At 42.5% G+C, this 25089-nt stretch overlaps 1 protein-coding gene across 3 annotated transcripts; it reads left to right on the top strand.

The window, feature by feature from the left end:
- Window positions 1-1168: 1168 nt before the first annotated feature.
- Window positions 1169-22122, top strand: LOC124138221 (putative transferase CAF17 homolog, mitochondrial). Of its 3 annotated transcripts, XM_048384369.1 has the most exons (8): window positions 1206-1308; window positions 8671-8748; window positions 12787-13110; window positions 13706-13855; window positions 17008-17149; window positions 18165-18308; window positions 19649-19748; window positions 21762-22122. In XM_048384369.1, the coding sequence occupies exons 3-8, from the start codon at window positions 12835-12837 to the stop codon at window positions 21994-21996; spliced, it is 1047 nt and encodes a 348-aa protein (XP_048240326.1). In that variant the 5' UTR covers window positions 1206-1308; window positions 8671-8748; window positions 12787-12834; the 3' UTR covers window positions 21997-22122. The 3 variants fall into 3 exon arrangements, with proteins under 3 accessions (XP_048240327.1, XP_048240326.1, XP_046360722.2); XM_048384370.1 differs by lacking the exon at window positions 8671-8748 and having other exon boundaries at window positions 1169-1308; XM_046504766.2 differs by lacking the exon at window positions 1206-1308 and having other exon boundaries at window positions 8637-8748.
- The last annotated feature ends 2967 nt before the right edge of the window (window positions 22123-25089 follow it).

Genomic DNA, 25089 nt, shown 5'->3' with positions numbered 1-25089 from the left:
GCAGTGGTGTTATGCTGAGTCACCACTGTGACGGAGTGTGGATATTGTACTGAACTCGACCTGTTACTTGGAGCCAGTACAGATCGATAAGCACACGTATTACGTGCGCTGACACAAGTATTACGTGTGTTTTGGTTCTTGCCAAAATCCTTGCTGCCGTGTTTTTAACACGATGTAATCTGGTTAACTGCTCCTCAGAGATGTTACAGTGTAGACTATTGCAGTAGTCGAGTCGAAGAGCATAAGGTTTCCATCTTCTCGAGGCAAGAGAATTTACTGACTATAAAAGTTCAGTTTCCATCCTTGCCGAACTAGGCTGGTATTATGGAGTTACAGTTTGGCTGGACTAACGAGTCTATGCATAGTCCAAACAAAATCGCGCACCGAAATTGAAATCCGGTTCGTTAACTGTCGTGCAGATTTCGGTCGATTGCAGGATTTGCAAGCATGTGCACCGCCAACTCGTTGTCAACAGATATTCTCCAAATTGTTTCGTGTCTTTAATCAAGGTGCTTACGTGTTTTGATGCTTTTCGCGATGTAAGACCAGTTTTATCACAATATAGATCTTGATTATCGATCAGATCGCCTTGACTGGGCGTCGCTGTCTTGCAACATCACGTTAACTCGATCCTGCTTCAAGCATACCAATGGCTCACAGACGCTCATTTTCGGACAGGCGTGGCATTTCGTAATGTTGAATATTTGCGTAATTTTGTTGTTTTTCTGAGTGGTTGTTGTCAGCACGATGCACAACAATGCATATGGAATCCCGTTAACGCACATGTTTTTATACCCATTCTTGGGTAGTGAAATGCATGGGGCTTGCATAAAAGTCAACTTTTGCATGGAATGCAAGCTTTTCTGTAGCAGTTGCGTTTTTGTGACTTGATTCCATACATGTACTACAATATTGAAAAACAAACTTTATTTGTTTGAAAAATACACTAAAATGTTGGTGTCACAGGAACTTTTGTTTTTGAGTATATATCCAAATAAAGCCTTGCTCCAGAAACTCGATTTATAATCGAAGAGGGCCATGAGTATAACTCTTTTTTCTTGAAGTTACAGATTTTGTATTAAGTTGAACTAGTTCTTCTCTCTGACTCGCTTCTACCATTGCGCTAAATGTATCATACGTTTTATTTTAGCCAGAACCCAGTTTACAGATTTTATGTAAGGGACATAACTCTCATCTTCGTATCATGATCCGTGCAGATTTCTCTCCGGACAAGATATGTTTATGTAGAACAGTATCGTAATAGTATTGCTCCTGGATGGTGCTTGAGAGAACGCATCTTTTTAAATGGTAAGCAATTCCTTTGACCGACTGTGGCTTGAGGAGAATGTGTCTGAGGAGACCAGCGGGGTACCTGCAGCCGATCGCAGCTGCTGAATGTTTCGAAGGCTAGCCTGATCGTATTCGTAAACCTGCCCTACTCCTTGGTTATTTCAGGGACGTTTAATATAGATCGTGTCCCTGTTAGTGCTTGTTTGTTTGTTGTTTACGCCACACTCAGCAATATTCCAGTTAAATGAAGGCGGTCTGTAAATAATCGAGTTTGGAGCAGACATAGCCGAGAGTCGCGATGGGGTTCTACAGCCAAGACATGTCATGACGGTAGGGCCCCATCGCGGCACTCGGCAAGGCAAGCATGGGTTGCTGAAAACCTCCAAATGTTTTATATGTAAGCATTGCCGCTCAATCGTTTTAATCATATTTATTTTTGAGGGGGGATGCGGGCGGAAGTCTTACGATCATTTCTACCCCGGATGTTCACGTGTGGAACTGATTAAGGCCAGTAGGAGCTTTACGTTAAAGTCTGCTTGTAATGGGTCTAGTATTGAACGTTATCGAGATGACAGCTGCACTGATCTTAATGTGCATTTAAAAATCATTCATCCCTGTTTTGCAATATCTAATATGATTTTAATGATGTCGAATTCATGATCTTGAATTAAAATCAGTGTCAAGACCCCAAAAAGTTACATTGGTCAATGTCTGGTGTTTATTTACATGCAGCCGTCATATAGCAAGAATATTGCAGTGTTAAACAGCAAACAAACGGGTGCAGGCTAAAACGGCACCCCAGCAAAACGTCACCGATTTCTCTGGCGGAAACGGCACCGCATTTGGCGAAAACAGCTACTATGTGTCGGGCGAAAACGGCACCTCTATTTTTAATGAGGATAAGAACAATTTTTGTAGTAATATATATATATGGTTTATTTACATGGTCACAGTTATCACAGCATGTTGTTGTTTTCTGACATTCTTCTCTCATGCAACACATCGAAATGCCATTGTGAATAATTGTGATCTGACAGCACCATGTTAGGCCTCTTAAATACAGTTTCAGTTTAAATTGAGTAAAGGTACTTAAAACTTCAAAGCTTATAGTGTTTTCACATTAAGTTAACTGCGCCCCCCAACCAGTCGGCGAGTAAATTGGAGTAGGGGTCTAATTTCTTACTTGTTTTATTTCACAATTTCACAATTATTTGTGTTTGTAAGAGACGACGTGAGTTTAATTTCTATTATTTTTCTTCAAAGCATGTCACATTTTCACAATAAGTTGTGTTGCGTATAAGCTAAGTTGGATTATAGTTGGAGTAGAGGCTAATTTCTAATGTAAACTTGTTTTAGCATCTCACAATTATTGGTGTTTGAAAGTTACCATATAAGTTTAATAGCACTTATTTGACCAAGGTATAAAAATAAGGTGCCGTTTTCGCCAGGCAATAGTAGCCGTTTTCGCCAATCGGTGCCGTTTTCGCCCGGTGACGTTTTGCTGAGGTGCCGTTTTCGCTATAACCCCAAACAAACAAGCATGCATGATGTGAGCGTGGAGTTCTCTTTCATTATATAATATGCATGTAAGTTTGGGGAACTCGAGTTTTTGCTACGATTTAAGAGTGGTTAGTCTAGCATAGTATGAGTACCTAGATCTATGTAGTTCAATATTTCATGATCTTGAATCATTCAGTGACCAAACCCAGAGTGTAGTAAAGGTTTCCTTGGCCAGGGGATTAAGATGGAATATGGGATCAAATTGAAAAATAAATATTTATTGTTTCATGCCACAGTTGGCAACATTCTAATAATATCGAGTCCAGGCCAACCAGGGATTGATAGCTTGATAAACACCTTGGGGTCACAGAGCCTTAGTACCCAATCATCATTTTCTTAAGCCCAAATAAGTAAGCCAATTAACATATTCCAAATTTGCTGCAGTCAACACTCAACCCTAACACATAACAATGGAATATATAGCAGCTCGTCGTTAGGCAAAAGAGGACTGCTATCACGACTCTTTCATTGATTGTTTTTTGGTTAACGCCGCACTCAGCATTATTCCAGCTATATGATGGCGGTATGTAAATAATGGAGTCAGGACCAGACAATCCAGTGATTGACATAATGAGCTTTGATCCACGCAATTGGGGTCGATTACATATATCAACCAAATCAGCGAGCCTGACCACCCGATCCCGTTAGTCGCCTCTTACAAGCATAGTCGCCTTACGGATTTCTGATAACATGCAGCATTTTACTGATATTTCTATCCATTTTAGCTATAATACTTTGTTTAAACTTTCACATTTAGTGCATTATATATACCATTGTTAACGTTTATGTGTGCATATGCATTAAGGCGTTGTATCGGAAACATATGTACTGGTCACGCCATTTATACCTATTGTAAGTGTCAAGTTTTCATTTTGACATGTGCGATAAAGATACCAGATAGTGTAAACTTTTCGGCATAATAAATTTGTTGGTGTCTTTAGTTGCCGTATACGCTGTCACATTTAGGTTAACGGAAAACCATTATGTATGTGTATGTATGTTTTTTGGTTAACGCCGCACTCAGCAATATTCCAGCTATATGATGGCGGTATGTAAATAATGGAGTCAGGACCAGACAATCCAGTGATTGACATAATGAGCTTGGATGCACGCAATTAGGATCGATTACATGTATCATCCAATACAGCGAGCCTGACCACCCGATCCCGTTAGTCGCCTTTTACGGCAAGCATGAGTTGCTGAAGACCTTTTCTACCCCGGATCTTCACGGGTCCGGAAAACTATTAGATCCGGCTGACGCCTCGGCCAATATTTTCTGCTAAACTAATACGGCAACTAAAGACACCATAACTAATATTATTATGCAAATCCCTAGTATAATTTAAGGGTGTATTTCAGAGACGCACTCTCTGCCTCCACATGCTTCATTTTGGGAACATCTGTGCATTAATTAAAGCTTTCTTAAGTGAGAGTGAAGTTAGGTCTAACGCCGTTTGGAACACTAATTCAGTTATGCCTAGTAGATTCTGTGAAGGAGAAATCATGACAATCTGTTGATTCTACTTTCGACATGTGTAATGTCTCTATAATTATACATAATGGCCTTAAGTTGCGTCCAATCTCTTTAAAATCAGATCTTAGTTCTCGCTATCGCTAAACAAAGATCTGAGGACATCCCAAGACGGGTCACGTCAGAACGACCTTTCATCCAACCAATCAGAGCGTCGCTTACCAGATCATGAAAGTGACAGACGGAATGTGTTTTCTGATCATGCAACCTCGAAATATTTAACAGAGAGTATTCCGAACGACAGTTACTGGCTCTATGATTTTATCCATACAATCTAGGCCATCTGTAAGCCATTACAGAATGTTCTTTTTATCAGTTTTAATGATTTTAACTGAGAATACGTCAAAATATGTTTCGAAGCGTAGTCGCCAGTTTGAAACTAGCGTCGTAAAGCTCGAGAAAGGTGCCTTCTGATTGGCTAATGTCGATTTCTTTTAAGTCATTTCATTGATCGGTCAAAGTTCGCGAGAGGTCGTTCTGGCGTGACCCGTAATGGGATGTCCTCAGATCTTTGTTTAGCGGTAGCGAAAACTAAGATCTGATTTCAATGAGATTGAAGGTGCGTGCGTTTTACTTGAATACGAATACGAATACGAATTACATTTGTCATGCGCTAAGCCGCTTAACTCAATACACTAGGTAAATCCTCACATCGCTACATAAAACAGGGAAGCTCTGCTGATACAAGATCATGAATACAAGACAAATAGATGTGGCAGTTTGTGTTGATTTTAAATTTGATAAAAGAGTCTGAACAAGAATGTCTTAAGAAGGACTGGAAGATAGTCACATGTGACGGGAGATGGTTCCAGTGACCTGCAGTATTGTAGACACATGACCTCTGCCCAAACTTTGTCGGTTTTGTCTGTACAAAGGAGGTGTTTCTCGGCATAACGGAGGTGTCTAGGTTGTTGATATACCTGGATAAGGTCAGAAAAGTAAGAAGGTACCGATTGGTTGCAGCAGTGATACGTTAAGGTCAGGATATTGTACTGAACTCGACCTGTTACTTGGAGCCAGTACAGATCGATAAGCACACGTATTACGTGCGCTGACACAAGTATTACGTGTGTTTTGGTTCTTGCCAAAATCCTTGCTGCCGTGTTTTTAACACGATGTAATCTGGTTTACTGCTCCTTAGAGATGTTACAGTGTAGACTATTGCAGTAGTCGAGTCGAAGAGCATAAGGTTTCCATCTTCTCGAGGCAAGGGCGTTAACTGACTATAAAAGTCCAGTTTCCATCCTTGCCGAACTAGGCTGGTATTATGGAGTTACAGTTTGGCTGGACTAACGGGTCTATGCATAGTCCAAACAAAATCGCGCACCGAAATTGAAATCCGGTTCGTTAACTGTCGTGCAGATTTCGGTCGATTGCAGGATTTGCAAGCATGAGCACCGCCAACTCGTTGTCAACAGATATTCTCCAAATTGTTTCGTGTTTTTAATCAAGGTGCTTACGTGTTTTGATGCTTTTCGCGATGTAAGACCAGTTTTATCACAATATAGATCTTGATTATCGATCAGATCGCCTTGACTGGGCGTCGCTGTTTTGTTTGCAGCAATTGCAAGTGATACGAGAGGTGGAATCTCATTGATACATAGGCGAGGCTTAGAAGGGTCATAACTCGTAATAACCACTGGTGACGCTACAATCGAGCCCAGGAATTCCAGCCAAGTTCGGCAAGGGTGGAAACTGGACTTCAAAGTCAGTTAACTCTCTCTCCCTCTCTAACCGGTCTCAGCGATCGCCAGTCGGTCGCAAAGGAAATCAGTCGCCCAGAGGTTGCATCGGGGTCGCAATGTCTGTGTGACTGCAGATTAAAGGGGAAGTGTACACGCAAAAATCACTTTCTTTCTTTTTCTAAACAAAACGCAATTTTAGAATTAATTAGTATCTGTGTTTGAAAATATACACTCATTTTTTTCACAGTGAACGTAGGAAGCTCACAATAGTGTGAAAATGATATGCCGTTATGGGGCCTTCGTTTTTCGCGCTAAACAGGCCTGAGTTATCCCCCTTAGATTATGACGTAATTGATGCCAATTCAACTGGGTCCCTGTCTATTCTCAACGCAAAAGATATCAAGTACCAGTTTGCGGTAAAACAACATGGCCTACGACACACTCCGGCGCAGTGGTGACTCAGCATAACACTATGCTGGCTGGCATCTGAGACGCTAGAATCACACACCTGGACCTACACCACGTGAAGCGGCTCTAACAAAGCATGATGACGTCATAATGTTTATCAATTGGCACCAATGACGTCATATTGCAAGGGGCATAAGCCATGGTGTTTTTGTTGTGGAAATAGAACACTTGGTAAATGTGAAAAATATAAATCGTTTTAATGCGAAAAATATGTTAATTAATTGTGATATTTTTATATTTTTGTCTATGACACTTCTATGTTAACACTTTTAATGTGGAAAAAGTACAAGAAAAATAGGTTCATTTCCGTGTGAACTTGCCCTTTAACCAAGCAATGTTTGTTTCCCTAATAGTTGTCCCTTGTTGTCAATCTATTGGATATTGTTTAAAAGCAATTCTCACATCTTACTTATATAGGCACAATTTGGCATAACTTGATTGATAAATTACAACAAGACGTCGAGAGAGCTATAACCTTGAGCGTTAATGATCTATACTGAACAACAAATGTTCCTATCGCAAAAAACGATAGAACAACAGGGCCGATGATCTCGTCGCGGTAGCGCTGTCCATTGAGATTTCCCTCTACCGCTATCAAACGGGTCCTCTGTATTGCTGTAATCCCACCCCATACCATAACGCTGCCGCCCCCGAACCGATCTTCTTCCATGACACAATGATAGACGTAACGTTCACCTCATCTTCCCGAGGCAAGAGAGTTAACTGACTACAAAAGTCCAGTTTCCACCCTTGCCGAACTAGGCTGGAATTCCTGGGCTCGATCGTAGCGCCACCAGTGGCTATTACGAGTTATGTAAATTCTATGCCTCTCCCATATGGACCAATCAGATTCCAACTCTCGTATAACATGTATTTGCTTCAAACAAAATGGTGGCGCCCAGTCAAGACGATCTGATCGACCATCAAGATCTATTTTGTGTAGATACATCAAATCACGTGAGCACCTTGATTAACAACATGAAAAGACTTGGAAAATATCTGTTGACAACGAGTTAGCGGTGCACATGTTTTGCAAATCCTGCAATCGACAGAAATCTGCACGACATTTTACAAACCGGATTTCGATTTCGGTGCACAATTTTGATTGGACTATGCATAGACTCGTTAGCCCAGCCAAAATGTTACTCCATAATCCCAGCCTAGTTCGGCAAGGGTGGAAACTGGTCTTTTATAGTCAGTTAACTCACTTGCCTCGAGAAGATGTAGACGTGCTTGACGGTGGTTTCCTGTCAAAATGGGACGTCTGGTGGGTCTTCTGGCGACAATCCCTGCACATCTGAGGCGACGACGTACGGTTTGTGAAGATATTCGTCGAAGGCCAGTGATGCTTCTTGCAGTCACTGTTGCTGGCTGGAATCGATTTCGTAGGTTTGTTGTTCGAATCCAGTTGTCTTGTCGATTATTGGTTACGCGTGGCCTGCCACTCCGAGGATGGTCTCTGACTGCATTCGTCTGTTGCCAACGTTGCCATAAACACCAAATGGTGTTTCTGTGGACGTGAAATTGTCTTTCAACATCACGTTAACTCGATCCTGCTTCAAGCATACCAATGGCTCACAGACGCTCATTTTCGGAAAGCGTGGCATTTCGTAATGTTGAATAATTGCGTAATTTTGTTGTTTTTCTGAGTGGTTGTTGTCAGCACGATGCTAAACAATGCATATGGAATCCCGTTAACGCACATGTTTTTATACCCATTCTTGGGTAGTGAAATGCATGGGGCTTGCATAAAAGTCAACTTTTGCATGGAATGCATGCTTTTCTGTAGCAGTTGCGTTTTTGTGACTAGATTCCATACATGTACTACAATATTGAAAACCAAACTTTACTTGTTTGAAAAATACACTAAAATTTTGGTATCACGGGAACTTTTGTTGTTGAGTATATATCCAAATAAAGCGTTGCTCCAGAAACTCGATTTATAATCGAAGAGGGCCATGAGTATAACTCTTTTTTTTGAAGTTACAGATTTTGTATTAAGTTGAACTAGTTTTTCTCTCTGACCCGCTTCTACCATTGCGCTAAATGTATCATACGTTTAATTTTAGCCGGAACCCAGTTTACAGTTTTTATGTAAGGGACATAACTCTCATCTTCGTATCATGATCTGTGCAGATTTCTCTCCGGACAAGATATGTTTATGTAGAAGTATTGCTCCTGGATGGTGCTTGAGAGAACGCATCTTTTTAAATGGTAAGCAGTTCCTTTGACCGACTGTTGCTTGAGGAGAATGTGTCTGAGAAGACCAGCGGGGTACCTTCAGCCGATCGCAGCTGCTGACTGTTTCGAAGGCTAGCCTGATCGTATTCGTAAACCTGCCCTACTCCTTGGTTATTTCATGGACGTTAAATATAGATCGTGTCCCTGTCAGTGCTTGTTTGTTTGTTGTTTACGCCATACTCAGCAATATTCAAGTTAAATGACGGCGGTCTGTAAATAATCGAGTTTGGAGCAGATATAGCCGAGAGACGCGATGGGGTTCTAGTCAAGATATGTCATGACGGTAGGGCCCAATTGTGGCACTCGGCAAGGCAAGCATGGGTTGGTGAAAACCTCCAAATGTTTTATATGTATGCATTGCCGTTCAATCGTTTTAATCATATTTATTTTTGAGGGGGGATACGGGCGGAAGTCTTACGATCATTTCTACCCCGGACCTTCACGTGTGGAACTGGTTAAGGCCAGTAAGAGCTTTACGTTAAAGTCTGCTTGTAATGGGTCCATCTAGTATTGAACGTTATCGAGATGACAGCTGCACTGATCTTAATGTGCATTTAGGAATCATTCATCCCTGTTTTGCAATATCCAATATGATTTTCATGATGTCGAATTCATGATCTTGAATTAAAATCAGTGTCAAGACCAAAAACAAATACACTGGTCAATGTCTAGTGTTTATTTACATGCAGCCGTCATATAGCAAGAATATTGCAGTTTTAAACAGCAAACAAACAAGCACGCATGATGTGAGCGTGGAGTTCTCTTTCATTATATAATATGCATGTAAGTTTGGGGAGCTCAAGTTTTTGCTACTCAGTCATTTGAGAGTGGTTAGTCTAGCGTACTATGAGTACCTAGATCTATGTAGTTCAATATTTCATGATCTTGAATCATTCAGTGACCAAACTCAGAGTGTAGTAAAGGTTTCCTAGGCCAGGGGATTAAGATGGAATATGGGATCAAATTGAAAAATAAATGTTTATTGTTTCATGCCACAGTTGGCAACATTCTAATAATATCGAGTCCAGGCCAACCGGGGATTGATAGCTTGATAAACACCTTGGGGTCACAGAGCCTTAGTACCCAATCATCATTTTCTTAAGCCAAAAATAAGTAAGTCAATTAACATATTCCCATTTAGCTGCAGTCAACACTCAACCCTAAAATATGAATTTCTTCCAGAAAATTAGATATTTAGTTAGATCAACACCTTAAAAGTTGTCCACTTGGTGGTGTGACTATGAATACATCAGGCTTACATTCTGAAAAGTGTTTTTCCAGTCAACAACAGATAAGTAAATCTCCTTTTTGTAAGGGGTACTTGTTATCATGGTTACTGAATACTGATATTTTAAGATTCTAATTTCTACTGAATCTTAGAACATGACAGCAAAGCAGTGTTGTGCATATAGGCCATGGATCACATCTTCCGGTACTGTATGTTTAATATGGGCTAGAAAACGTCCATATGCCAACATACAAAGGCAGCCTTCTCGAAAACTGCTCTCCGTGGTCTGCCCGGAGAGCAAAAGGTCCGGGGTTAGATCCTCAGCCGCGTCATACCAAAAGACGTTAAAAGATGGTACTTGTATACTGTGTCTGAGTGGGGTATTCATGTTAAGCTGCAGCATGGTATCTCAATGGGCTAGCACTATTAGACCTGCATTAGACCAGACTGGTGCAAACGCACGCACGCATGCATGCACGCACAATCTTGAACGCGATGTTAAACCCCATTCCACCTCGAAACCTGCTCGAATACTTCCTGAAGTTGTTGTACAATCCTTGCTTATAAGTAATGATCAGTATATAACATGAGAAGTTATGAGAATATATAAATAAGTCCATGCTGAATATCTTTTCAGGGATTTATGCCCATGGCATGCAGATTTGGAGGGGGAAGGGGAATCACTATTTCGTTCATATTACCTTAAGTTCAGATGTATTCAACATTGCATTCAATGCAGTTATGTCAAACAAAGCATTAACGCCTCTTCCTGTCTAATGTCGTTGTCAGTGGAATACACGACACATCTTTCTAAACATTCATTGCCTTAGTTCTAACTCTAATATGTATTGGGAAGTGTTTAATTCTATTAATCACTTAAAGAATGCCACTGGCAAGCAGGATGTGTCTTTTGTCTTTGTACCAAAGGGAAGGAATTGGTAAATATGAAGTAAAATAAAAACCCATCTTTCATATCTGTGGAAACATTCAATTGATTATTTAAATCTTCATACACACAATCTGCTTCTGTAGTTTTCCCATCTGCACATTATTAAGATAAGTAAACTAATAATTTAACTATAAACAGTTTCAAACAAAATAACATTATGGATTGTGACTTCATTATTCTTTCTGTATGACGTTTCGATAAAGATGCAATTACCTTGACCAAACTCATACCTCCATGATTTGCTTTAGGCCAGGCTTTTTTTATTTTTTAGGATTACGGATTTTTCAGCCCTAAGTCTAGGGTTGGAGGAGGTTGAAAAAAGCAAGAAAAAAAGCCAGATGCATTTTTTTAAATGCAGAATGACTCTGGCATACTTTATGAACATATTCTGTGCTCAAAAGACCGCCATTTGTGAGGATAAAGCCTCTTGTAACAATATAAATTCTACCACTTACAACACGAACAATTATCAAGGGAGGCTATTCATGTTCGGCTTCGAGATCAACAAATATCGATTATGTATCTCATTACTAGTTTACAATGGTACATTCATATGTTTTTTATCGAAAGTTGATGTTAACAAATAAAATAACTGACTACGCATCTATCGGCGAGGAAAAAAAATTGGAAATCTGATTATTATTTTTACATTTTCTCAAAAATTAGAGTCGATGGGTCCTTAATCTGAAAAATATAAAATGCCTGGCCTTATTGAGGTACTAGAATCTGTACTGATATGTCACTCGGTCTTCACTGAACACATTATTATTGTGTGTTTGTTTGGTTTTTAACGCTGCACTCAGCAATATTCCAGCTATGTGACCGCGGTCAGTAAATAATCGAGTCAGACAATCCAGTGATTGACATCATAAGCATCGGTCCAAGCAATTGGGATACAATTGCATGCATTGTCGCCTCTTAAGACAGTTATCTTCGCCTTTTACAGCAAGCACAGGTTGCTTAAGACCTAATCTAAATCAGATCTAGGGTTTTAATGAGTGAGTGAATGTTTGTTTGTTTGTTTATTTGTTGTTTAACACCGCACTATATTCAGATATTCCATCTATATGAAGGCTGTCTGTAAAAGACAATCCAGGCATTGACATCTTGAGCATCGATCCATGCAATTGGGAAACAATGGCATGCATCAACTAAGTCAGCAAGCCTGACCACCCGATCCTGTTAGTCGCCTCTTACAACAAGCATTGTTGCCTTTTACAGCAAGCATGGGTTGCTGAAGACCTATTCTACCCCGGGCCTTCACATGTTCCTTATAATTGAACTATACACTTGATAAACAATTTCAGATCAGAACATTATTATGGCATCAAAGTTCTTCGTATCATATTTATGCATATGAAATAATTAATAAAGGGTTTAATAAAGTCCTTTTTAAGTCATCGTCATATTTTCTACTTCTTCTTCGAAATAGCGTGATGGATGTAGCTGAAACTTTGTGTTTCTGTTTGTTGTTTAACGCCACACTCAGCAATATTCCATCTATATGACAGCAGTCTGTAAATAATCAAGTCTGGGCCAGACAATCCAGTGATTTATTTGATGAACATCGATCTACGCAATTCGGATACGATGACATCAGTGAGCCTGACCAACTGATCCCATAAGACGCCTCTTACGACGAGGATTGTGGATATTTGTTACCATGGTTACTAGGGGTTCAAGTTTGTTCAAGGCATCAGATAACTAGGATATTGTTGGATATGATGTTAAACAACAAACAAACAAAACAAATTTACCTTTATCATATTTATTTTACAGAAAGCTCAAACCTATTAAATATATTTCTGATGTACATTCATGTGTTTTTTTGTAGGCATCTACAAGTGACTGAGTAATTATACTCCAAGCAATAAGAAGCAAGATGTTTTGCCAGAGGGCACTAGCTAAGATCTCCAGAAGCCTGACAAGATGCACAACAAGACCTGTCCTAGGCTCGCTGCAGGGCGTGCTGCGGTCACTGTGGCAGGTGTCCCGAGCCAGCTCCACACAGGGCACGCTGCACGAGCTGAAGACTCGGGGGTTGGTGGAGCTGAGTGGTCGAGACACTGTGGACTTCTTGCAGGGTCTTGTCACCAGCGATGTTGCCGCCTTGGAGGGAGATGTAGCCGCTCAGTACTCCATGATGCTTAATGTGCAGGTACACCACATTCACTACCTCTTCACTTTGGGCAAACCATTTCTAATCAACATCGACCAACAACAACAATGTCCCTGAAAAGATTAACTGTATGATTTTCAGATGTTTTCAATATCCATAAGTAAGGATTCAGTATGTGTTCAATATCCATAAGTATTGATTTAATATGTGTTCAATATTCATAAGTATTGATTCAGCATGTGTTCAATATCCATATGTAAGGATTCAATATGTGTTCAATATTCATAAGTATTGATTCAGCATGTGTTCAATATCCATAAGTAAGGATTCAATATGTGTTCAATATTCATAAGTAAGGATTCAATATGTGTTCAATATCCATAAGCATGATAAGCATGATAAGTAAGGATTCCATATGTGTTCAATATCCATAAGTAAGGATTCAATATGTGTTCAATACTCATTTATTTCTTGTATGCATTGAGCATGGTGGACACACCACTTTGTGTTTGTCATTACTCGTATGGTATAAATTGAGGTAAATTAGAAAAGGGTCCAAAGTATATTTGACATTGAGACAAATTCCTAAGTTTCCATGAGATAACGTTTGTAAGACTGGTGCCCTGATGTCCAGGGTCGAGTGCTGTATGATCTGCTGCTGTATCGACACCCGGACAGTGCTGTGTGTGGTCAGTCTGACCAGCCCCGCCTCCTGCTGGAGTGTGACCGCACAATGCTGGACGAGATGCTCAAGGTCATCCGAAAATACAAGATCAGAAAGAAGGTGAGGCACTAGCATGTTGAGGAGTCCAACACAGTTGTAGTGACCTGACTTACAGAGTTGGTCATGTTTGTTTGTTTGTTTAACGCTGCAAACGGCAGTCTGTTAATAATCGAGTCTGGACCAGACAATCCAGTGATTGACATCATGACCATCGATTCATGCAATTGGGATACGACGATATGCATCAACCAAGTCAGCGAGTCTGACCAACCGTTCCTGTTAGTCACCTCTTACGACAATTAGTCGCCTTTTGCGGCAAGCATGGGTTGCTGAGGACCTATTCTACCCTGGATCTTCACGGTGGAGTTGGTTATGATTTGACTTGAGAGTTGTTTGTTTCTCATTGAAAATATGTTTTCCCTTGTTTAATTGAACCTATCAGTGACAATGCATAAGAGACCAGACAAATTTGTTTCTAGATGTACTGACGTGTCTATCCAAAAAGTTAAACAAATAGCTGACGACGTGTTGTCTTTTATTGTAATTCAATGAATACCCTGTGTTGACTTTTTCGAGGTGTATGATTAGAAAACACATTCCTACTGTCACTATCCCAATCTGGTAAGCGATGCTGTTGTTGGTCAGATAAAAGCTCGTTCCAACATGACCCATTATGGGATGTCCGCAGATCTTTGTTTAGCACTAAGCGAGCACTAAAGTCTGATTTTAATGAGATTGGTTGAAATAATTAGGGATGTCACAATGCAGGTACTGAAAATTAATGCATCCCCAAATTAATACGACTGCTAACCCCTGGCCCAAAATGTGACTCAATATCAATGGGACTCCCCCCACCCATCCCCAGTGGAATGATGCATATCCTTACCTTAATTCAATCAAACAGCAAATAGCACCGCTTATTAGCACTGAGTAGAGCACTTCCGTAAAAACAATAAACAGTGTTTTCCTAAAAATAACACACAGTTTATATGTTTACCCTGTTGACTGGCATTAACATGATTAAGGTTCAAAGGCAATACAAAACTGAACCAACAACAGTTCACTGATTGGTATGCGGATAATGTGTCAACAAGTTTGACATGAGTGGGTAGAACTCTTGACACCAGCAGTGATAACTCACCGGATGCCCATTGTGTAATTCCTATTCTTTGAATGACATTGTTATATACTTGTTACAACTACTACTCAATAAATCATGTTTGTTTTATTTTCAAGTTGGTATTTCCGCTATCCAAAGTGTGCAGTGAGGCCATCTTATTGTTGATAGTCATTTTGGAGACATGAATGCGAAGTTAATAAATGCGAGCAAAGACCACTCGCATTTTTCGCATTTAATTCACGCTCGCATTATTTTCAAGTTTTACTGTATCACATGATACGATACATATCTTGATACAGAAGCCATGATAGCATATGTATCTACATACTACATATAAGACATTTTGTTTGGACATCCTAGTCATTGGACTGAGAATAGAGTCCAAAGACTCACTCATAAAGTAAAGAGTGAGTGAGTTGGGTGTGACGCCGCTTTTAATAGTATTACAGTTATATCACGGCGTGTCAGCTTAATGTGGGAGGAAAGCCCAAAGTGATGCAGGTCTCAGACATTTACCACTTCGGTGAAACCCACGAGCACGGGCATGGTGCTGACAAACCTAGAAACATAATCGGGGTGAACCAGGATTCGATCCCACAATCATAGGTTTTTGGCGTGCCCAGGGGACGCCACTCTGCACAGCGAATCGCGGCGCCTTAGACGACTGTGCCAACCGTGCCCCCCATAAAGTAAAGATGGACAACTGACTAATACCCATCATAACACTGAGTCAAGCCAACTATTCTCTATGAGAAAATAATAAGAAACAAGCAAGTTTATGTACTGTATTATGCCAGGCAGCAAGGAAAAGCTGGTCAGTCAGGCCGGTTTCATATCAGAAAAATTACCAAGAAAGTTATGAGGAATTAAAAAAATAGTTTGTATTGCATATTGATATTGATCATGTTGATGTGAGATCAACAAGGACAATCAATATGGGGTTAAACGTGAATCGATGTCAAATTAAGTGTATCGGGTTTTGTATTGTGCAAAGTTTGGTGACGATGCACCAGTGTACCGGTGAATCGTGACATCATTAGAAATTATGCTTTTCTTTTTTGGGGATTGGAAATTAACATGTAATTTATCACTGTAACATTCTCTATAATTATTATTCACTCTCCTTCCTTTTGGCCAAATGCTCTACAAAACTGTTAAACAAAGATGATTTAACAGTGGTTGTTCTATTTGTAAATTGAGGATTTATAATTTTTATTATAATTGGTTTACAAGACTAACCGACAAAATAAATTAGAAATAAGAAGAAAAGAAAAAATGACTTTTGACAAATTTGATTAAGTCAACTTAGGTGAAATGGAAAAAGATGGGACATTTTATCACCGTTGTTCATAAGAAAGGGTGAATAATATGTCTAAAATTCTTTATTCTAACAAAAAAATCCAATCAGTTATCTTTCAGTATCATTTGGCAATCCTGCTTCCATGATGGTGTGACCTGCAAGTTTGTTTTCTATTCATTTGTAGGAGGGCGGTCGGGTAGCCTAGTGGTTAAAGCGTTCGTTCGTTACGCCGAAGACCCGGGTTCGATTCCCGACATGGGTACAATGTGTGAAGCCCATTTCTGGTGTCCCCCGCCGTGATATTGCTGGAATATTGCTAAAAGCGGTGTTAAACAATACTCACTCATTTGTAGGAGTCCTCATCTGGAAGTGACTCGTGAAGATCCAGGGTAGAATAGGTCTTCAGCAAGCCATGCTTGCCGTAAAAGGTGACTGTGCTTGTCGTAAAAGGCGACTAACGGGATCGGGTGGTCAGGCTCGCTGACTTGGTTTGATGCATGTCATCATATCCAAATTGCATGGATCGATGCTCATGATGTCAATCACTGGATTGTCTGGTCCAGACTCAATTATTTACAGACCGCCGTCATATAGCTGGAATATTGCTGAGTGCGGCGTTAAACAATAAACAAACAAAACAAACAAAAAAATCATCTGGAAGTTGAAATTCATTTTTATTGTGTTTTGGACCAAACATTTTGTTTACAACTGCCCAGGAGTAATAAGAGGCCTTACACAGCTGTCTGCTCATTCTTTATGAATAAGTTACCAATCATGGGATTCCATTGTCAGGTCAATATCCGCCCTGTGGATGAGGAGTGGAGACTGTTTGCTGTGGTGACGGACGTTGAACAGAGAGGGGTGACAGTCGGGGTACCTGACCCCCGAGTGCCTACATTTGGGAGGAGGGTTTTGCACCCTGCTGACAGGCCAGGTGAGGAGATGTGGTGTGAGGGAGGAGATATTTGATGTTCCTGACCCCTGGGTGTCTAATGTGGGTCTACACCCTGCTGACAAGCCAGGTGAGGAGATGTGGTGTGAGGGAGGGGATATTTGATGTTCCTGATCCCTGGGTGTCTTATCTGGGTCTACACCCTGCTGACAAGCCAGGTGAGGAGATGTGGGGTGAGGGAGGTGATATTTGATGTTCCTGACCCCTGGGTGTCTTATGTGGGTCTACACCCTGCTGACAAGCCAGGTGAGGAGATGTGGTGTGAGGGAGGAGATATTTGATGTTCCCGACCCCTGGGTGTCTGATGGGGGTCTACACCCTGCTGACAGGCCAGATGAGGAGATGTGGTGTGAGGGAGGGGATATTTGATGTTCCTGACCCCTGGGTGTCTTGTGTGGGTCTACACCCTGCTGACAAGCCAAGTGAGGAGATGTGGTGTGAGGGAGGTGATATTTGATGTTCCCGACCCCTGGGTGTCTTATGTGGGTCTACACCCTGCTGACAAGCCAGGTGAGGAGATGTGGGGTGAGGGAGGTGATATTTGATGTTCCTGACCCCTGGGTGTCTTATGTGGGTCTACACCCTGCTGACAAGCCAGGTGAGGAGATGTGGTGTGAGGGAGGTGATATTTGATGTTCCTGACCCCTGGGTGTCTTATGTGGGTCTACACCCTGCTGACAAGCCAGGTAAGGAGATGTTGGGTGGAAGAGGGCGGTGAAAGAAGTGTTATGACAGACTCCTGTCATCTTGCATACGCATTCCTTTGGGTAAAAAATGTGCTAAGAATGAAAACTGAGGTGATTCTGAGATTCTGAAACCTAGTATATGAGGATCCTGGCATGGCAAAGGGACACAACTTTGTAGAGCGAAATGTGGGAACCTTGGCACCTGGCAATTAATTGTATCAATAGTATCTGAAAATATTTTGAAATAGTAAACATGCTTTTGATCCTGCACATAAAATATTTAATTTCTACTTTCACTTGTTCTGCATCAGACCTGGAGGTAGAAGGGATGGAACTGGAGTCGGAGACGGAGTACCACCGGCGCCGCTACATGTGGGGGATCCCAGAGGGGGTGTCGGACCTGCCTCCAGGGAACTGCTTCCCACTGGAGAGCAACCTGGTGTTTCATCAAGGAGGTAAGCAATGTGACTTTTCTCATCAGCCATCTTCTACACAACCTGCACATGTTCATAAGCTGCGGTTCTTGTCTTAAGGGCGGCGGCGGTAGGGTGAAGTGTCTGGGTTTGATTCACCCACCCCCACACCCACCCCAATGTGTGAAGCCCATTTCTAATGTGCCCTGCCGTGATATTCCTGGAATATTGCTAAAAGTGACATAAACCCATCCCTGCTCATTTTGTCTGAGGCCAGGTTTCAGGAACGCTTTAACATTTTTTTTGTTTGATTGGTATTTCTTAAAGGTTTTCTCACTAAAATGGTTGACTCAAACATTATTGCATTAACCCATGAAGGTCCGGGGTAGAATAGGTCTTCAGCCACCCATGCTTGCCGTAAAAGCCGACTATGCTTGTTGTGGCGACTAATGGGGTCGGGTGGTCCGGCTCGCTGACTTGGTTGATGCATGTCATCATGTTCCAATTTCGTGTATTGATGCTCATGATGTCAGTCACTGGATTGTGTGGTCCAGACTCGATTATTAACATACCGCTGTCATATAGCTGGAATATTGCTGAGTGCTACGTTAAACAACAAACAAACAATGAAAACATGTTAATGAAGTTTAGTTTTCCTCCTTGTCCCAGGGTTCCCATATACATGTGTATGTGGAAGTTATAAGGTTCAGAAGCATGTGCTGTTTATGTGTTAATGATCCAAATCTCGATTTATTAATGCAAGTGAGTTTGGGTTAACGCTGCTTTCAACAGAATTCCAGTTATATCATGTGGGAGGAAAGCCCAAAGTGATGCAGGTCTCAGACATTTACCACTTCGGTGAAACCCACAAGCACGGGTATGGTGCTGACAAACCTAGAAACATAATCATGGACCCATGACCATAGGTTTCTGGTGTGCCCAAGGGATGCAACTCTGCATGAGAGTTACGACGCCTTCGATGACTGGGCCACCCGTGTCCCTTATTAATACAAGTCTTGACTCCTTGTTGAGGTGTCGACAATGAGAAACGTTGTTGTTTCACCATTTTTGATTTGTAGGTTCATGTAAATTTATGTCATGGCGCATATTGACCAGGGTGCCGTTGTACAGAGCGATCTTAGCGCTAAGGAGATCGTAACTCCCATACCTTAACATAGACTTACGACAGTCATAGCACTAAGGTTGTTTTGTACATTGGCACCAAGGAAAATCTGTAAAACAACAAATTAAGTTGGTCTGTCCTAAAAGTACTCCTGCATCTAGAAATGTATGAGAGACTCAAATTCAGTACCCATACATTGTTATCTTGTCAGTTTGATTCCTTAAGTCCGGGATGATGGCTGAGTCTTTTATGCTTGCAGTGAGTTTCCAGAAGGGCTGCTACATTGGTCAAGAGCTGACCGCCCGGACGCACCACACCGGGGTCACCAGGAAGAGACTCATGCCTCTAGTGTTTGACAGGTATGTGTTCAGTCGTCATGCCACAGATGGGTGAGTGTTTGTTTGTTTGTTGTTTAACGCCATACACAGCAATACTACAGCTATGTGATGGTGGTCTGTGAATAATCAAGTCTGGACCAAACAATCCCGTGATTGACATCATGAGCATTGATCCACGCAATTGGGATATGGTGACATGCATCAACCAAGTCAGCAAGCCTGACCACCCGATCCCGTTAGACGCCTCTTACGACAAGCATAGTCGCCTTTTATGGCAAGCATTGGTTGCAGAAGACCTACCCTACCCCAGGTCTTCACGGGTCTGAGTGAATGAGTGAGTTTGGTTTTATGCCTCTTTTAGCAATATTCCAGCAATATCACGGTGGGGGACACCAGAAATGGGCTTCCCACATGGTACCCCTGTGGGGAATCAAACCCGGGCCTATGGTGTGACAAGCGAACGCTCTATCCACTCGGCTAGCACACCTCCCCACAAGTGTGTGACAGATTGTTCCATCGCGCCACTGGTGTTTGACATGCTAAATACAATCTATAATTCTGGTAAAAGTTTACTTTGTTGTGCAAAGAGCTGAGAGATGTGTAGCATTAGGGGGTAACTATTAATGCAACACAACTGTCCATGTTGTTTAAATCAATGACAAGTTACAGTATCAATAGTTACATTGATGCTGTGCTACACAATCTGTACTGATGATTGATAGAAATAATAAATTGAACAAAACAAATCCATTTGATTTGTTTCAAAATACAGATAGGGATCTATCTAGACCTGATCAGAGACCGAAATTCGTCCCCAAGTCTGCAGGAAATGTCAGTACAATATCCCAAATTGGAACAATTTCCCAATTCTTGCTGTTATAGCAATGTCTTTGTAGAGGTGTCTTGTATTCTACTGATGACATGGCATGTATTGAGGAGAGGCTGTAATGCTTAGTTTAATATTTTGCATTGAAAGCGATTTGAAATTATCTCTAAATTTTTGAAAATAAGAAGTTGAAAAAAAATCAAAATTTTGAGCAAAATAGAAATGTTCCCAATATGCCTACCATGGGGACTTAATTTGGAATCCAAGACGAAATCACTGACATAACTTATGCAAGATGTTTCAGGCTTTGCCATCTTGTCAAGTTATGCCAGGAAGTCTACGTTTAGGACAGTACATTGGCTTATCAACAAGGCCTGGGTTCAATTCTCCACATTGTGTAGAGGTCATTTCTTCTGTTCCATGCAGTGATATTGATTGAATATTGCTAAAAGCGGAGTAAAACCATACTCACTCACTCACTCCCAGTGTATCATATCTCAGTTTGGTTTTCATCAATACCCTGGACCCTTTCATCACCAACCTTTGTTTTGAGTCCAGGTTGACTGACACGACACTAAACATAGCTGTCCAATCAAATTATCATGACTGAAGCAAGCAGTGATATCCCCCTGTACTTGACTTGCCTTTGCATGCCATCTCAAATACCATCCAGAACATCTTATTGCTTTAGGATCCCAATCTTAATACTGAGGAAAACATCTTTCTATGGCGATGAGACCACCTCTAGTGGAAAGGGTATCTGCCCAGAGAGCTGAATATCGTGGTCGATCCGCGGCGAAGTTATACCTAAAGACGTTAAAAGATGGTACTTGTTGTCACCCTGCCTGGTGGTTGGCATTAAGGGCGAAATGAGGAATGGTTGGCTCAGGGTCAGTGTACCCTGAGGAGGGTATCCATGTTGAACTGTGGCATGGTATCTCGGTGGGCTGGCATGGGCTACCATTGGCTTGCACAAGCAGCCACACACACACACACATCCATGTCGCTAAACACGTTCAATAATCTTGATCGAGGTGTTAAACCACATTTTACCTCACCTTTATGGTGGTGAACTGGCCAGGGTATATATCTTAATAAAATGGAAACGTGATACACTGAATAATTGACAATGTCACGTACTGTAGTGGCTTTATAAACCACCCACACTAGTCCCCCTGTTTAACATCACCCCGACTGACTGATTTCAGAGATGGCGGTCCCATAGAGACGGGGACGAACATTACAAGAGATGATGGCAAAAATGTTGGCAAATTCAGAAACTCAGTTGGCAAATATGGACTCGGACTGATTCGCATGGCTGATGTCAAAGGTCAACTGTCTGTAGCCAATACGAGTGGAGAGGCTGTTCCAGTGATTACCAACCCTCCCTTGTGGTGGCCGCACGAAGCACAAATACAGTGGAAGACTGAGAGAGGGAAATGATCCCATGTGTTCAACACACCGTGGAAAACTATGTATAGTGCAAAACCTCTTGAGATTACGATATAGAAGTTTGTTAATTGTAACAAGATTTTAGTTGTGTTATTGAATATACTGATGGTGAATGTGTGCCTGTTGTTTTTTTACTTTATGATCGTGGAGTCTGAAAATGTTTTTGGAGAGGGGTCCTTCCCATGCAGATCATCTCAACTAACAATACTTATAAGACCAAATTGGTATTTGAAATAGTTTCCCGAATAACCTCTTGGCCAGATAGTTTAGGCTGTCACAGGGATTCATCTAGACCTGCTTAGAGGCCGATATTGAGCCCAAGTCTGCAGCAAATGGCAGTAAAAATATCCAAATTGGAATTACCGTATTCGACGTTAGAAGCGCCCAGTGCGCTCTCAAAATTAGAAATAGGGGGCTCTTATAAGAATATTATTTTGGTGAAAAAAACAGAGTTGACACTTAAATTTCGTGGTTTATGCTGACAGCCTGAAGTGTTTTTGTATGACAGATATATGTTTTAGTCTGTTTTCAGTCGTACAAATGGGTATCTCTCATACCCTCCCGTCTAGTCGCACGTTTAGAGGAAGCCAGAAGCTGGAATGTAAACATTAAACTTGTTTCCGTCCGGTTGCGCACGCACCTCCCTATGACATGTCACAAATCTCTCAGCGCGCCTCTGGGCTGGTCGCTCGAGAAAGTCTTTCGCGGTAGACTGCTAGTTTGTATTCTACTAGTACTTATCGCTTATCTACAGTTGTTCTAATAAAGTCATAATATGTCTTACCTGTAGACTCCTGGAATGTAATCCTTGGTAATCCATTGTTTGTGTTCAACGCGTGTTTCGCTGTTTGACAGTGATTCTACACGTGGCAATATGTCGGGCATTTGTGCCTCGTGTCAACGAAAACTGTCTAAAGTAGACCCTCACAAGTATTGTCCTTCCTGCATCATTAAGGACGGGTTTTCAACGTATTCGTGGAATAAACGTTGTAAAAAATGTGAGAACTTGTCTTCAATAAACTTTAACTTGTATCTTCGTGCGTTGGCGAAGCGGGCCACTGACCAGCGCTACAAGCGGAGATGGTCATCGGTTGGATCCTTGGACTCTCCGCATCAGGCCCTGGGGGTGGCGAGTCGACCAAACCTCAGAAATCAGTTGAAAAAGACCCGCCTCAGTCAACTTCAGTTTTCGACAAGACACGTGACCGTTCGCCTGCTGATGATACTACCCGCACGACTGGTCTTCGTCATTCGGTTGATCGAGAGCGTCACTCAGCCTCCCCCGTTACGGCGGGACCGGGTGGTGACGAGGACCATGAGGGGACTACGGTCCCCAGTCGGTCCGCATCTCGTTCTACCAACGACGATAGGGACGTCGTGCGGGACGACAGTGGACACAGAAGTCGTTCCCGTTCAAGTCGGGACGACAGGATGAGTGCCTCGTCGAGAGACAGTACACGACACGAGGGCGTTCATCGTCATCGTGGTCGTCGAATGTACGATTCGGACGATAACTACGATGGGGATCGTAGTACTTCTACAGTTAGAGATCGTAGCCCTCGTCCCCACGGGGACGTGCGACGTTCTCGCAGGGAGAGTTCGGGGGTTCAGCGTCGTAGTGAAGATAGTGACAGAACGACGACCTCGTCTCACTTTCATATCGACCCGGCTTTGATAGCCCAGATCACGGCGGCGGTCCTCGCCTCGACGGCGTCGACCAAGAAGGATACGACTACGTCAGGGGTCCATGGCCCGTCAACTATTCTACGATGGGGATCGTAGTACTTCTACTGTTAGAGATTGTAGCCCTCGTCCCCACGGGGACGTGCAACGTTCTCGCAGGAAGAGTTTGGGGGTTCAGCGTCGTAGTGAAGATAGTGACAGAACGACGACCTCGTCTCACTTTCATATCGACCCGGCTTTGATAGCCCAGATCACGGCGGCGGTCCTCGCCTCGACGGCATCGACCAAGAAGGATACGACTACGTCAGGGGTCCATGGCCCGTCAACTAGTACAGCAGCTCCTTCATCTACGCCTCCACACTCGACGTCGACGATGGATTGTGACCAAAGCCAGCAAAGAACGATGACAACCCGACGCGTGCGGGCTTTAAGGTCGGAGATACACCGCAGTCTCTTCAGTTTTCTCCTCCCGATGTCTTCAGAGCCATGGCTCACGATATGGACCAGAACTTTGGCTCTGCTCTGCCTGGGCAGAGCTTCTGCAAGCCGCCTGGTCGATCTCGTTACCCGATCTATGGCATGCCGTTTTCGTCACCCATGACTAGGGATTTGGACTGGGGGCTACTCTTCAAGAGACAAGTACCCTCAACATTTGGAATCCATGGGCACTGCTGTTCGTCACCAGCTGCAAACGCTTGCTATGCTGTCGACAGCGATCAAGGCCCTCTCAGTGTACTTTGAGGTGAAAGAACCCCAGGACGAGGACGACAGGACGGTGCCATCGGTCCTCACCTGTATGCAACGGTGGATCTAGGACGTCCTCGCCCAGTCCCGATATGTATCGGGCCAGATTACTACGGCGCGTCGCCATGGTTACATCGACTGCACTGACCTACCTGATCGTCATGGCAGGTCACTCTTACGGGCCCCATGGACATCGCAACAGTTGTTCGACGGTCGTACCAACGACGTTCTGGACAAGTACTCCAGGGAAGCCGAGCGTGACATCATCATTTCGGCTTCACCCTACCTGTCCAGACGGCCACCGGTTTCGAACGCCCCACGACGACGTTACCGAAACGAGAATGTAGGGACGTGCCTCGACAGCCGTCCCGCAAGGGAGGTTCCGACAGGAAAGGTCGCCAGGTCTCCTTTTCCAAGTTTCCCAGAGGGGGAAAGTACCAGCGGGGGAGGAAGTGAGGTCCCTTCCCCCGCCGTCGCCGTGGTTGGAGTCTCCCCCGGTGACACTACCTTTAGACGAGCTACCGGTAGGGGGGCGACTTCGTCACTATGCCCACAAGTGGGTTTTCCTCAACGCAACATACCTCCAACCACCCGACACATTCACCTTGATATCCCTCAGCTCTCTGCGTCGGATGATATTACCGAACGACTTCCTCG

The sequence above is a fragment of the Haliotis rufescens genome, unplaced genomic scaffold, assembly GCF_023055435.1.
Source record: "Haliotis rufescens isolate VD_foot unplaced genomic scaffold, xgHalRufe1.0.p SCAF_5, whole genome shotgun sequence".
In the NCBI taxonomy this organism is placed as follows: Eukaryota; Metazoa; Mollusca; class Gastropoda; order Lepetellida; family Haliotidae; genus Haliotis; species Haliotis rufescens.
This window is presented reverse-complemented; position numbering and strand designations above follow the sequence as displayed.

What these genes read in the sequence shown, in the direction of transcription:
- LOC124138221 (XM_048384370.1), top strand. Translation starts at nt 12,835, where the DNA reads ATGTTTTGCCAGAGGGCACTAGCTAAGATCTCCAGAAGCCTGACAAGA. An exon ending in CCATGATGCTTAATGTGCAG is followed by an intron (nt 13,111 to 13,705) that starts GTACACCACATT and finishes CCTGATGTCCAG; the next exon opens with GGTCGAGTGCTGTATGATCT. An exon ending in ATGCCTCTAGTGTTTGACAG is followed by an intron (nt 19,749 to 21,761) that starts GTATGTGTTCAG and finishes GACTGATTTCAG; the next exon opens with AGATGGCGGTCCCATAGAGA.